The sequence below is a fragment of the Piliocolobus tephrosceles genome, chromosome 6, assembly GCF_002776525.5.
Source record: "Piliocolobus tephrosceles isolate RC106 chromosome 6, ASM277652v3, whole genome shotgun sequence".
Taxonomy (NCBI): domain Eukaryota; kingdom Metazoa; phylum Chordata; class Mammalia; order Primates; family Cercopithecidae; genus Piliocolobus; species Piliocolobus tephrosceles.
In genome coordinates this window covers 121,461,661-121,477,844 of record NC_045439.1, presented here as the reverse complement: position 1 = coordinate 121,477,844, position 16,184 = coordinate 121,461,661, and the positions used below count along the sequence as shown (strand labels likewise).

Here is a 16,184-nt window from a genome sequence, read left to right as displayed (position 1 = left end):
GTGCCCAATAAGAAAATTCTATTTAACTAAAAACCCATAAGCCAGTCAATAACAAAGACCATGTCATATCAAACTTGGTCTTGCAACAAGTCAGAAAAGTAGAACTGGTAGAAGAGGGAACAAAGACCAATGAGGAAAGACAGAAAGACAAGTCACTTGCATGTTATGTGAAATGGGAGAAGAGCTCATACCCGGCCAAGATTCAGAAGCAGACCCCCTGTTTCAAGGTCCAGTGGCTGAAAGACCACTCTTTCCAAAAAGTCACACTCTTACACCTACACTCTCATTATTCACAGCATAATCCCTCAACTATTCCGAAAAGGAAAACCAGTTTGGCCTAAGAGACAAATTATCTATTTAAAATAAATAGCCTTAAAATATTATTTTAAAGGAAACAATCAATATATACCACTTCTACATTCTCAACTATCTCATATTTGAGATAGCTGAATAACATCTTTTTACACATCTCCATATATTTACTATACACATTGAACTTGAATTATTTTATAACTTTATGTGGCCATTTCTCAAAAAGTAAAAAAGAAAGAAAAAAAGAAAAGGGGTGAAAGAAAAACAGATTGCACCCCCAAAAGCTATAGTTTTGATGCTTAGGGTAGCTAAAAATAAATGTCCTTAAAATATTATTTTAAAGGAAACAATCAGTATATACCACCTCTACATCCTCAACTAGCTCATATTTGAGATAGCTGAATAACATCTTTTTACACATTTTTATACATTTACTATACACATTGAACTTGAATTACTTCATAACTTTATGTAGTCATTTCTCAGAAAGGAAAGGAAAGGAAAGGAAAGGAAAGGAAGAAAGAAAGAAAGAAAGAAAGAAAGAAAGAAAGAAAGAAAGAAAGAAAGAAAGAAAAGGAGCAAAAGAAAAACAAATTCCACCCCCAATAGCTATAGTTTGATGTTCAGCGTGGCTAAAAGCAGAATTTACCACACCTACATACCTAAGATGCCTGAAACTTTCATTAAGCACAGCCCTATTTTGACCTTACAGTTAAGTGAAGGTCCGTGTTTTGTGGTACGCTTCAGCTCTCTGCTCTGCTGGAGTCTGACCACCAGACATTTTGATTTCAACAAGAGTCTTGATGAAAAATAAATAATCTGGAGGCAAAAAAAAAAAGGCAGTATTCACATAGAATCCTATCAGGGCTGCTGTGTGACTGTGCCAGAGGTGACTAAGGGAAAAGGAAAAAGCAAGCTTCTGAAATGAGGGTTCAGGAAGTAACTGAGTGTGGCTTCTTGGTGCTGCTGTGGTAACAGAACAGGCTATGTGGCCAAGGTGAGAAATAATTATTTGGAGCTAGTTTCCTTACTGCTCTTCCAAAGCTCTAATGTATGATAATTCTAGGTGGATTTCACAATATCCGTGAGAAACAAATATCAGGTCTGAGGCTGTTGCGTCAGCAATTCTATCAGGCAAGATTGCTGAATGTTTATAAAGCATAAAAGCAAAAATATCTAGTTTGTTACCTTAAATGCTTTCAGAACATGGAAACATCCTCTCTGCTATACTTAGTGGGAAATGGAGCATGGTGCTCTCCACACAGGATTGATCTTTTGCTTCTCATAATATTTCTCAGTGTGTTATAATTTGGAGACATAATAAATGTTTAGACCCTGCAGGCTATGTAACCCAGAGTTGCAAACCAGACCAACTTTTGAAATGGTCAAGTTTGTCTCTGGGGCCCTTCCCTTCTCCTTCTGTTTCTTCCTTCCCATCTTAGAATCTGGCTCTCTGGCCAGATTCCCAATAGGATCCAAAGGGATCTGACATGGGATTCTTAAATCTGCATGTTTTTTGTTCTGCTTTGTTTTCAAGACAGGTCTTGCTCTGTTGCCTATGCTGGAGTGCAGCAGTTGCAGTCATGACTTAGTGCAGCCTCCATCTCCTGGGCTCAAGCGATCCTCCCTCATCAGCCTCCCAACTAGCTGGGACTACAACAGATATGTGCCACTACACCCAGCTAAGTTTTAAATTTTTTGTAGAGATAGGGGTCTATGTTATCCAGGCTGGTCTCAAATTCCTGGGCTCCAGTGATCCTCCCACCTTGTTCTCCCAGAATGTTAGGATTACAGGTTGAGGCACCATGCCCGACCTAAATCTGTATGTTTTAAGGAAGGTCTGTTTCTTTTTTGTTTTTCAAAAGAACAGCAACAACAAAAACAGTGGTACTTCAGTCATGTGCACCAAGCCACTGGGGAAAAATGTAGGATGCCCTTAAACAGTCCCTGCTCCATTAACTCCAAAGGTGGAAGGAAACAATAAAATCAGTACATAGGGCTTTGGGAAGCAAATTTCCTCAGTCTACTGAAGAGATATTCACAAAGAAAAAAGTTTTCCAGACAGAAGTTTCCTGATTTTGAATCACTAGTTCCGTAGTATCACTAGTTCCTAGGTATCCAACTATATACCACATTCTCATCTCCACAAGTGGAAGAAGAAGAGACAATGGAAAGTCTAGGAAATTTCTCCAAAAGGGATGCCAAAAAGGAACCACTTTATGAAAATGTCTTCCTTTGTAAAGCAGTTTGGGTCTTTCAGTAGAAGGAGAAAAATAAAAAAACATCTTGCTAAAACATTCTATAGGAAGGCTGCTTTAATATGAAGGTACAACACTATGTCCAGAGTAGTTAGCAACTATGCAAATAATAGAGCAAGTGCTTGCCCTACACCAACTTTGCAGGTGGTACTAGCTGGTTTTAATGCTTCCACATGCCAACAAGGAAGTGGCATTACTTTTGGAATGTGCAATTTTAATGCCACATGAGATCTAGTTAGTACTTTTAAAATCTAGTCCCTTTTAATTTTAAACCTTCTTTATTCTGTTGATAATTTTATTAAATGTAAAAATATGTAGATTTTTATTTTGAAAGGATACTCTCTTTTTCAACTAAATGACAGGTAGTCCTGGACTATTACATTGTAACCTTAAAATTAGGAAGCTTAACCCCTGCAAGGCTTGAGTTCCCCACTGCCCTCCCCAGACTAGAATCATGATACGGTTGTATTATAATGGATACAGAGTACTAACTGAGGTATGCATGTATAAATCAGTGAGGGAATGAAAGTTTTTTTTAAGTTCTAATTTTTGGCCTTTGAGCTTCTTGTGGAGAATTTAATATGTTCTTGAGTCAGGTGGCTGCTTCTTTGATGCCTTTGATGGCTCCTCTACAAAAGGAAGAAGAGTTCCTGTGTCCACAAGAAACCATGAACTTATTTCAGTTTCAATTGTTTAGTTTCAAAATTCAGCCACAGTTTTAAGGAATTTGAACATTTTCTTACCAGAATAGAGGAGTATCCCAAGAACTACAAGTAAGAGTAAAGAAAATGTTAACAACCAAGAAGTTATAGAAATATCAAGAGACTAGAAGGAGAGGAATTTAGGGGTTAAAACCTCTTACAACAATTTCTTTTCCTCCAATCCTTATTCTAGCAGCATCTCTCTTAAGTGATTCTATTTGTTTCGGGCTTCCTGAAAATCTGATTTCAGGGAGACTCAACAACCCGAGGTTTCCCAATGTGTTTGATTTTTTAACTTCTTTAGACATTTCTCCATAGACCTGCAGAGAAAATAAATTTGCATGCATTTTGGATAAAGGGAACACATATGATGAATTATAAAAGCTAGTTAATATTAGTTACTGCAAACTAATAGTTATATTTTATATGGAAAGTTTATATAACATGTCTGTTTCACGTAATATAACTGTGAAACAAACAAACAAACAGGTCAGAGCAAGACAGTAAATGCCCAGAGTTGTGACAACTGATGGTTTCTGAAAGGGATTAAATCCAATTCCACCTATGGTATTAAACAAGGAGGATAATGGAAGGGGTTAACTACAGTTATAAAGTCTTGTTCTGTTCTTACTTCCTCAATTCTAGAAACAGATGTAAACATCATTTTTGATCTATTCTTAGGCGAGATTTACAGAGTATCAAAAAACAAAGGCTTCAAAGAAGCAGCCACCTGACTCAAGAATGTATTAAGTTTCTCCACAAGAAGCTCAAAGGCTGAAAATAAAAACTCGAAAAAGAGATTTCTTTAATGTTATGCTTTCCTTTAACATTATCCATTATATACTGAAAAGTATAGGGCAAACAGCAATTCTCTTCAGGAAAATGTCATACATGGTAGAAATTCAATGCATATTTTACCTAGAAGAGCGGATAAAAAGCAGTCTTAGAACTAAGAAACCTGTTACAATGAGAAGAGATGGAAGCGTTTCTGCACCTAAGGAAGCAGGTGAGGGAAGGGCCTGTGACTATGCTCCCGGACACCATGCACCTGCTGCTGAGCGTCCTCTTTCAACACATAGATTAGGTCTAAAAGAACCATGGAAGGATGTCATGTGCATGTGGATCTCCTCTAATGTGAGAAGGCCATTCCAAAGGGGAAGAAAGGGATTCAAATGTGAAGGAGAAAGAGTAACACACAGAGAAGTTTTAAATGGACTAGATACTAAACATAATATCACTAAGTTTTTGGAAAAATCAAAGCTGTTATTACTTGGCAAGCATAAGCTGTGAAATATAATTACCACTATCAGTCAAGCAAAGGCAGATTTATCTGCTCTCTTGGCTTTCCTCCCTCCTCACCACCACCACCATCCCTTCCTCAGTATTTTTAATCATACATTGTAAATGAAGGGATACAGCACCAAACTTCTAAAAACAGTGCATGGTATCACTAAGAACCTGCCACCTTCTCTCTCTACTGTGTTCAACTGGGGAGTAAAATCCAACAACATACTCTGGTTAAAACCAAGATCAACTACATTATAAAAATTATCTAAAATTAAAATTAACTGAATTTATTTTAATTTAAAAAATTATTTAATTTTTAATTTTTTAAACTCTAGGCAGTATCTACTAAAGCTAAACATGTACATATTTTATGACCCAACAATTCTAATCCTGTGGCTACATCCAATCCAGATAAGTGCTATGTCTACCCTCCTACCCGAAGTAACCAAAAATGGACAAAATATATGAAGCAATGGTTTTTAAGGCGTTGTATATCAAGCAATGAAGCATAATGACCCCTGAGAGATGGGAAATGAATAAGGTGAGTCCTACAATTATTCTAGTTTACTGCTTTGAGAGAGTTTCTAGGCTGTGGTGCTGGGAGGAATAACCCACGAAGAGAATGGCAGATTCCCTGAGTTGAAGCGAGTGCTGAGAACCCAGGGATATCAAGGTGGCTAAAATTCTTAAGACAGAGTACTAGAGAAGAGAGACACAGACAAAACTCTAGAAATCTGCAGAGATTTGCCCATGACAATTCAGCTGAGTGATTCCCATCACATGTTTGTGAGGAAACTACCTGAGGTTTAAAAAATAATCACTCAAAATGAATAGAGGATACAGCACTCCACGCTCACACAGGGCTGGGAATAGTGCCTGTTTCCATCATCCAGACTGGAAAAACTTCAAGATTCCTGGGGCACTGAGTAGAATACACAGAAAAGTCCTGCTTCATTAGTGAGGAATAATTAGCCCTAGACAAGCAATGCTCTAGTCCTGTACAACAAATGTGGTATGAACATGATATAGTATTGAGTTTATAAAATATGAAAAAGTAAAATGTATAGCAACAGTAGCAAAATTTGAGATGGGAGAAATGAAAGTGAACTATTGGACAGTTCTCATACTATACATGAAGTAGCATATTACCTGAAGGTAGAGTATGCTAAAGATATAGGCTATAAACTCTAAAATAACGAAATGAAACCACTAAAATAACAAGAGAGTCACAGTTGTAATGGATAAATCTATAGATTTAATGCTATCTCAATCAAAATTCTGGGTTTTTTTTTGGAGAATATGACACATTAATTATAAAACTCATATGGAAGTTCAAAAGCTAGAAGAGCGAAAACAACTTTGGGAAAAAAAAGTTGGAAGACTTACACTATCTGATTATAAGACTTGTAAAACTAAACGTAATACGGTTGATGGTTATGTACTCTGCAAAATTCATGTTAAAACTTAATCCCCATTGCAAAAGTATTGAGAGGTGGGCCCTTGAGAAAGAGATTGGGCCATGAGAGCTCCAACCTCATGAATGAAATTAGTGCCTTCTAAAAGGGACCTGGGAACTAGCTTGGCCCTTTTGCCCTTCTGACATATGAGGACACAGCATTCATCTCTCTGGAGGATGCAGCATCAAGGCACTATCTTGGAAACACAGACGGGGCTCTGAGCAGATACTGAACCTGCCAGTGTCTTGATCTTGATCTTGATCTTGATCAGCACCTCCAGGACTGTGCGAACAAAATGTCTGTGGTTGATAATTGCCTAGTCTCAGGTATTGTGTCACAAGAAGCACAAATGGATCAAGACACTAAACTAATCAGGACAATGTAATACTGGCATCAAGACAGACACATAGATCAATGGAACAGAACAGAGAGGCTGGAAAGCCCTGTACATATGTGGAAAACTGGTTTCAATAAAAGTGAAAAGGCAATGGTATGGAGAAAGGGCAGTCTTTTCAACAACTGGTACCGGAACAACTGGATATCCACATGTACGCAGAGGAACTTCATTTCATACTTTGTACTATACACAAAAAATAAATTGAAATGGATGATATATCTAAATGTAAAGGACTAAAATTAAAACACTTTTAGAAGAAAACAAAGAAGAAAATCACTATGACCTTGGGTTACGGCAAAGATTTCCTATATATAACACTAAAAGCACAATTTATGAAAGACAAAGTTAATAAGTAGAACTTCATGGAAAACTCATGCTCTTTAAGATAATGAAAAGACAAGCCACAAACTGTGAGAACATATTTGCAAATCATGTCTGATAAACTTGTATCTGCCGGGCATAGTTGCTCATGCCTATAATCTCAGTACTTTGGGAGGCTGAGGTGGGCAGATTGCTTGAGCTCAGGAGCTTGAGACTGGCCTTGGCAACATGGTGAAACTCTGTCTCTACAAAAAATACAGGAACCAGCTGGGTGTGGTGGAACATGCTTATAGTTCCAGCTACTCAGGAGGCTGAGGTAGGAGGATTGCTTAAGCCCGGGAGGCAGAGGTTGCAGTGGGCTGAGATCATGCCACTGCACTCCAGCCTGGGAGACAGAGTGAGACTATGTCTGAACACACACAAACAAACAACAACAAAAATCTTGTATCAAGAGCATACATTTAGAAACTCTCAAAACTCAACAAAAGAAAGCTAAATTAATAAGCAAAAGATTTAACACTTCACTAAAGAAGGTGTGGTTGGAAAATAAGCACATTAAAGGATGTTCAACATTACTAGTTATCAGGGATATGCAAATTAAAACCACAATAAGATATTACACACCTATTATTAAAAATTAAATTAAAAATACTACGGATACCAAGCGTTGGCTAGCATGCAAATGTTCAGAGTAGATTTATTTGTCATAGCCAAACACTGGAAACAACCCAAACGTCCCTCAGCAGGAAAACGGATAAACTGTGGTATATCTATACATGGAGTCAGAGATGAAATCAAGTGCAGATTATGGAGACTGGTGAACAAGGCTTTGTAAACACGAAGCAGGAGAGTCAAAGATGTGACTTGCATTTTAAAAAATATTCTCCAACTGCTGCAGGTCAAAGAGGTCATGGCAGGAATGGGTATGAAAGCAGGGAAACCCTTCTGGAACTTTCACCACAATAGCCCAGGAGAGAGGTGCTGCCCGTAGCTTAGACCAGATGGTAGTAGTAAAAACAGAGAGAAAAGGGATAGTCTAACCCACTCTTCATTGCAGTTCACTCTCCAGACCGAAATCTTCAAAGTCAGTCACCAAGTCCCAGGCATGTTCGTACCTCAATGCCTAATGAATTGGAGACCACTGCTTATTGAATGTTACATTTTGTACATGTCAGGAAAATAAAGGTAATTCTTTGTATTTTTATTTACCTGCAGTGCTATCAGACTGTAAATAACCTGAAAATGCAAGACTATGTCTTTGCATTCTTCAGGTACGTGGTAGGGTGCCCCACTGAGAGTTTTAACTCAAATACGCATCACATGACATATCTCCGTTCTGATCAGAAATAACCACCTATTTGCTGTATGTACTGGTGACTGTGATTAGCAATATTTCACCCACCCCACTCTCTTTTTTGGCTATCTCTCTCTTTTTTTTTTAAATTCAGGGTCATTTAAGGCAATATGGGGAACCAAAAAAAGAATAAGCAGGCACACCTGACTACCAAATCCCGCTATGTGGTAAAGAGCAGCTTCTCTCACACAGAAAGCCAGCATCTCTGTGACTTCTGTGCAGACACCAAGGTGAAACAGATTGTTATGCACATCATTAGTATTTATGTGGCAGCCTATGAATCATTCCCAGAATAAATGATGCCACTTGTGGTAAATGATTTCTTCCTAAGAAAAATCCCTGGGGGGTCTTTCCAGAGCACAGCCTTGATGAAGATTCAGAACAAAAGAAATAAAATACCCGACTCTCTGGTGCTGGATAAGTGGTGATATGCTCAGCTTTCTCTATTCAATTCTCCACTGATACTTTGTGCCTAAATCGCAACATAATTGGAGGACAAACTGTTTTAAACAGATGAGCCACAACTACCAAAACACTTGGGCTCTTCTCAAAACTTGGCTGTCATGATGTCCACACACTTCCATCTACCTGTCCCATGGTATCGTCCCCTCCCTCAGACTTATGGCCTAAAATAGAGATTATTCTGATAAAGCCAATCTGAATCAGAGAACAGTCACCAGATTGAGCCATTACTCTATGACAGAGATAAGCTGTTGCTCTCAATAAACACTAAAAGTGGTCCCTAAACTTTGTTCCATGGGGTTCAGGGATATAGCTCAGTGCTTATCCAACTTTTTGGTGTCTACACTATGAAGTATGGTTCCTTAGTTTTACTGGATGTCACTGTTTTCCACTGTGAAGGTAAGGGCATTATATTAAAAAAATGAGTAACAGGAACAACCATTATGTATAGTATGGCTTGTGTTAGGCAGAGAATAAATGTATCGAAGGATCATGCATGCCAGTAAGCAGACCTGCTAATTTTGAATTTTCAAACCCTTTGCATAAAATTATTTTGGAACTAAAACCTCAGTTTACTTTGACTGAAATTTGAGGCAGAAATCATCAACTCTGCATTAGAAGGTAACCTATACTAGGTTTAAAGCTGTACTTAACGAGGGGCCAAATATGTGAAGTCCTTAGATCAACAAAACACTATGAATTATAACTTCTATTGGCTCCTTCAAAAGCAATGTTTTGCATTCTTTTAATGTACAAGCTAAAGTTCTGTTCAGCCTATTACACCAATTTGACATAATTAAAGTTCACTTAACCAATTTTACATGTACAGTTTGTACCTCTGTCTATGTAATCAAGGTAATACAGAGTTATAAAGTGGGAAGATATCTCAAGATGTTTATTCTCCACTCCACATGTTACCTTTGGGCATGTTACCTTCTAAGATACATTATTCCAGTGTTTTTTCTAACTTTTTTTACTCTCATAAAAATAACTTACAACCCATCCTAATATTTAAAAAGCGTGACAAGAAACTCTTCTTTCAGGTTATGACTACAGCCATTTGCATTTGCTTATATTTTCATACTCTTGAAATCTGTCATTTAAACGGTCTCCAGTTTTCTTCATGTTCAAATTGTCCTGGTTCATTTAGTCTTCCTAAATAGACTACCTACCCCATCACCACCAACTGTGTGGTCCTCCATTGACCCTAGCTGAGCGTTCCATGTACCCTTTCAGATCTAAGTAGAATGGTTTAAAAACACATCACAAAAATGTGAAACGCAACAAGTCCACATTCAGAGTTGGAATGGTCAGTACTGCTATTTCGGTACGCCTGCATTTTTAAAAACTATGATGCTACATGCTCATGGCCATCTTGTTATCTGCCATGGTGCTTTATAGGCTCATTGTTTGGCCACATTCTTAAAGAGATCAGAGAAAAATGTGATTGACATTTGAAACATTTTTTTTCCTCTAGAAGCCACACCAATATTTTGCATCCCATTATGTTCTTTTTTCACTATTTTCATATAGCAGGAAGCCCATTTTACACTGCTTAAGGGAGAAAAAGCTATTTCCTTTCCTCACTAAAGAATTTCACACTGGAGAGGCATGGCTTCTACTTCTATGCCTTCTCCAACTCCCATTCCCAATCAAAGTAGAGCGAGGTGCTTAGCAGAATTCTTTGCACATGGTAAGCATCAATAGTGAGTATATCCATTGAATGAACACTATTAATATTGGGTGATAGGTTGTTGGAAGTAGGAAGATGACGCAGGGGAAAAAAGATTAAAAAATGAAAGGTGTCATGTAAAGTCTGTTGGCAGGTGTAACCGGTAGTTGCCATGGCTTGAATAACTCCCATCGAGAAAGAGTAACTTCCATGAATATGTGCTGTAGGTCTTGCTTCATCAAGCTGTACATTAGGAATGTGCCAGAGGATGCTGTCAGGGGCAGAGGTCACAAGAACACTCACAAAGCAGCAACCACCTGAATATTTACTACCTGCAGAAGCAAATGATAAAATCTCTCCTCTCCAGAGCAAGGACTGTCTGCACGACGTTGCTGCTTTCAAGCCATGGCCCACTACTGGATGGTGCCTGGATAGCTTGTGAGAAGAATGGAGCACATTTTCCAAATGTGAAGATCACTAACTCAGGAACTCTGATGTCTTCCCATAACCTAAACTCAAATATCATTGCCTGGGACCATGGACCAAAACATTCACCTGATTCATCAGAGCTAGTAACTTTATAAGAATCTGCCTCTCTGGGATGTGTGTGAGGCCACAAAAGCAATGCATCTGCTTGAGAGTCTTTACTAACAATCTGGTGCCTCCATCTGACTCCATGAGCCCTGATCTCCACGGCCAACAGACTAATTTCTTAATTAGCCTTTACTGGGCCTCCTGCATACCTTAGCACTAAGCAGTACCAGCACTTCTATAAAGAAGGAAAATTTTTCAGGAACTAACAATATTAAACAAATAAACAGAGAAACTAAACTATGCCAAAATTCCCAAGACTTACTTTTTCAAACAGAAATTTTAGTCTATTAGCAAATCAGCAGATTCTTAGACACTCTCTAGCATGAATAAGACATCCAAATGGGTCTCCGAGGATAACCATTGAGGAGTAAAATGCAAAATAAAATACAAAAAAAAAAAAAAAAAAAAAGGATGAAAGACAAATGCATTTGAGCCTGGCAATGCAAACCTACATTGGCAAATCAGGAATTACAAATAAGATAACTGGCCACAGTTCTCCAAGTGTCTTTTTATTGAATCTTTTCTCAGGGCTGTGACTTCATACCTGAAATCAGTGATAACATACAGTGCTAGGCATGCACATTTTGGAGTTCCAAGGCACTTGAGATCCTGTATAGTGCAGACACATAGGCCATCACACAAAACCCTAAGCGCTGGCAAAATCATGCCAATTCTAAGCAGTCTTAGAGGAAGTGACTGACACAGTGACTAACAAAGGCCATTTCAGGGTGTGATGCTGTTACAAGAATAGAATAAATGCCTCTCTCCTATATGTCTCTGCTAAAGAGGTCAAGGATGTCAATGAGAGCAGGGAGATGCCAGGGTCCACCCAGTGGCAGTGCAAAGGCTGCCCTCTTGACCACAGGCCATCATCCTTAACCCTTATAGTTAGAACTCTGTGCAAATGGCTTGGCTGTGAGTCCTTACACTGCTGTCAATTGTCTTGTCACATGTAGAAGATGTTATCCTGATGGGTAAAATTACTCAGAAGTCTTGATAGTTCAAGTCTAAATTATAGAACTTATTTCTAGAAAAATAAAGGTTTGATTCTCTAAGTAATGCAATGTAATAGATCATCATAACTGTGCCCGAATATGCAATGTCTGGCTGGTCCTCACCTATTCAGCCTCACTTTCAATTCCACACCTCCATGACCAAACTCCACTAGAGGCTGGACACTGCTGAAGTGGCCAACTCCCTCCAGGACCCGGCACGTCATAGTTCCTCCCATCAGCACACTGCACTGCCTGTGGCTTCTTAGCCTGGGATGCCTTCACAGCCACCTCCTCTAAATCTAACATGTGTCCGTCCTTCACAGGCCAAGTCTAGATCCTCCCTCTGCCACATGGCTTTCCTCAGCAATCCAGCTCATACTTCCTGCCTTTCCCAAAACGTTTTCAATTTTTCTCTGTAACATTCATTCTGGGACTTTGTTGTACCGAATCTAATTCAGAAATATAAAGGAAACATGCTATTTTCAAGCAAATGGTTGGTCCTAAACTGCTAGGGTGCTTTTTATTTTTAATCTAATAGGTTAAGCTGTTTTTGTACATATCTTATTCATTCTATTCATTTGCTTGGGAAGTATTTTTGCCCTACAGGTAGTGCAAAGGGAAGCTTCAGCCAAACTTGTCATGAATTTATAAAAAAATCCTAAATTCAGAATGCATAAGCCTCCCTCGAATAAGAATGTATCCCCTGATAACCTTGCAATAAGGTCTTGTTTATTATTTTGGTATTCTAGGCAAAATAGAATATAGTACCTTCTTCTCAAGGATTTTCAGGTTACATTTAGATGAAAAAAAAAAAAAAATTCAAGAAAGAAATGGTAGTTCAGGGCCAACAGAGGGTTCAACAAGCCAGAAAAGCCAGGACAGTTTTCAGAGGAAGGCAAGTTCTGAAGAAAGACTCAAAGAAAGAAGAAACTGAATCCCTCAGGGGAGAGAAATGAACACACAGAATAGTCACTCTCACATGTCCCAATGAATGGTGAAAAAGCCGCATTTCCAGAGGCAACCAAGTAAAAGGTGGAGTGGAAATGGCTACGATGTGATTGGTTTGGGATTCTAATGAAATGAACAATGAAAACAGTAACTTCCATCTCTGGACTCAAGCCACTGTGATGTCCCCATAGAAGGAAGTACGGGAATGGTCACTGCCTTCTGTGTGCGACATTTGTTTTTCCGCCTTAGTGTTGGACAACAACCACTAACTTTCTCCCTTTTCCTGAGGACTCCTTTGTAAGGAGATTCATTTTGCAGATGAAAGTCCGCACCCTGGTTCCTTCTTCTCTGACTGACGGGAACAATGAGGGTGTAGGAGAAGAACATAGGAACGGTGTCCAAGCGTAACTGATGCTGGCTGTGTCTGCCTGAACTCTTGTGCACACTCTTTTCCTAAGACAATATGTATAACAATGCATAGACCACTGTGCCCACTTGTCTTGGATAGACAAGTGCCTTCTTTTGCTGGTGTGCAGGTGCAAAAGCCCTTCATTGTCAATTCTGCTGCCCTACAGATGAGATAAGGGAAGCATTTGTAGTATCACAAACTAAAGTTAGTATTCACTGAGCACTCCAAATGGGAACTTCCAAATTTTCAGTAATGGCAATTTTTAAGAGATGGAGGAAGAGAAAACCACTTGCTCTCTCCTTAGAAAATTTCTCATTCCCTCTCTCCTCCTTTTGAGGGTACAAGGAATATTTTCTGGCCAGTTGTCTGCATTGAGGGCAGAGTGTTGTGGGGAGGGCATCCCTATTAAAGCTAGGGACAAGGGAGATGAGAGGGATAGTCACTCGGATTCTGATGTCCAGTGCTTATGCCCTAATTTCACATTTGTATTATGGGACTCATTATACTACTAGCCTCCATTTCCAGTCAACATTTCCATAAAGTGTTGCTCAGGTATGTTCAGAAGAGGAGTGTTGAAAGCCCCTTGCCCTAGTTCCACCCACAGGTACAGACCTCATTATGCTATAGGCTCCATCCCATCCATGCCGTCTCAGCCACTATCCTTGAAAGGCTCTGGAGAAACACAGCCAGAAGCCAAATCACTCCCAAATGTAAACAAGCTTTGTTCACCAAAGCGTAAAGCCAAGCAGAAAGCTAGGATGGTCCATGCATTGTCACAGGTGGAAAGTCATCTTAATTCAAAGAATAAAGCTAATTAAGTGACTATTTTTCAGATATGAGAAAAAAAGTTGTTTGCTGAGACAACAAAGTAAAAGGAAATTTATGTGAGAATACATAAAATGTTTCCTGCTGGGAGTCTTAGACAAGGTTCCTTTGCAGGGGTCCCAGAACTATATAGTGGCTCTTTCAAAGAATTACACATTGACTGGCTGTCTCCTGAAAGGAAGGGGACGCCCCTTCCTGACTCCTTGTCAGTGGGAACACACTCATTAAATGGCTCTTCAGTGGAAGCCAATGTTTCTACTATCAAATCACCCTATCATTCCTCACCTGCTTCATCATGGGCCAAAACAGCACAGGATTTGGCCTAGAAACGAAGCAATCCCTTCTGCAAAGGAAGCTGCTCCACGTGGGGAATGACCCTTGTACGCATTAGCACTGACTGCAGCTAACTGAATAGCAGCAACGGTTCTAAAAGGGAGGAAGCATCGGAGAGAAAGCCCTGGACCGGAAGTCAGGAGGCTGGGGCTCCTGTGCCCATTCTGCCTACCTGTCTATGGACATTTCAGACATGTGTCTTTTCCTGTCTGGGTATCAATTTCACCATTTGTAGGACAAAACCAGATGAGAAAGACCCTAAGAGCGCCTTCTAGTTTTGACCTTCTATAATTCTCTGAGTCACAGAAGTGCATCTTGCATGCTGTGATGCCCTTCTCTCAAGCCTGGAGGTCTCACTGATAAAATGAGAAGCAGAACACTATTTTATAGATAAAAATAGTATGATTGATCTTTACATAAAAGCTGAAAATACATAATGTCTATTCATTTTAAAACATCCAACACACAGAGAATCTTCAACTCTTTATGTCCAGGCATTGTTTTAGGACTCATTTGAGATTCTTAAAGAGATTGCCAGGTGAACTGTTGGGGTGGGGGTAGCAAGGGGAGGACTCTTGGCAGGAAGGAGCTTCATGCTACAAGAAAGCTATTCTGTTGGGAGTGGAAAGATGTTATGCTCATAACTTTCCTAAATTCCCCTGGAGGGAATCATAGCCGAATATGAGACATTTATGTACATTTTCTATTTCACTTAAGAGGAATTAAAACTGCCATCACTTGAATCATAAAGCAGTGTGACTATTCTTCTGGAAAAATCGGAAGGCACAAATAACATTCATCAAAAAATATTTACTGTGTGCATACTGAAGGAAAAGTGACACAAAGGGGTAAGGGTGGAAGGAAGGGAAATGAGTTGAGGGGTGGAAATAGGTACAAGGTGATTGAAGCGCAGTCATATTCATCAGGGGGTTCACATTTCAGAAGAGAAATGACAAGTCCCTAAGCGCTGAAATAGCAGCAGGATATGATAAATACGGCAACGTGTATTTCTTATCACTACAAGTGTATAACACCAAACAGAGTGGAGGGGTGGGGCGAGAGGTGGGTTTTCGGTGGATGCAGGGCAGCTTCTTTATGAAAGTAGTGTCATTTGGGCTGTGGCTGGAAGGATGGGTAGGGCTGATAAGGATCAAGGAAAAGAGAAGCAAGGCAGATCTCATTTAACTCTGAAACTACCCTTGTGCTTCCATAACTAAAAAGAGGAACCCTACTAACCGGGAAGGCCCGCCTTACAGGTACAGAAATAAAGCCAGCCAGAAAGCAGCTGATTTCTTTTAGAATGCCTTGACCTGGGATGAATCTTAAGACAACTCATATCCTGGCCAAGAATCCTGGATACTCTATGCTCAAACTTAATGTTTAGGAAGTAATCTCGTTAAATACATATTTATATTGAAAAGCAGAACTCCAAACTTCCTCATCTTGTTTCCTGGCCTCAACACAAAGGCAATATTATTTTCTTGAAAAGGAAATTATTCCAGTGCCCCTGCCCAGGCTCTGACAACACGTGTTTGCCCTCAATCTCCTTCCTCTTCTTGTAAGGACACCCATAGTTATAACTCACATTAGTGTGGGGTAGCACAAGCTGTTTGACATAGAAGCAGTGATGATGTACTTGTGTTTCTGCTTAAACTGTGGGAACGATGTTCCTGAGAGAGAAGATTGAGAATCTTACTTCCCTTGAGATCTGCTATCCATTAGCAATTCAGCTGCAGGGCGAGGTTCACTTAATTTTAAAATGTAAGTCAAGAGCCTAAAATTGGTAATTGGGCATTTAATTGGGTCTGCGAAGGCACTTACTGGATTTTAATAGCTTCAACAGGTAATGTTTAAGAACA

General features: G+C 39.4%; 1 protein-coding gene across 2 annotated transcripts in view; it reads right to left on the bottom strand.

Moving 5' to 3' along the window:
• The window catches only part of STXBP6 (syntaxin binding protein 6), a 247,975-nt gene that overhangs the window by 51,618 nt on the left and 180,173 nt on the right, over nt 1–16,184 (bottom strand). The window contains exon 1 of one of the 2 annotated variants that reach the window (XM_023227450.1): nt 975–1,140. The exons of the other annotated variant lie outside the window; for it this stretch is intronic. Coding sequence (XP_023083218.1) covers nt 975–996 — 22 coding nt within the window. The 5' untranslated portion in view covers nt 997–1,140. Of the gene's footprint in view, nt 1–974; nt 1,141–16,184 lie in introns of those variants that run through there. 2 annotated transcript variants of the gene reach the window in all.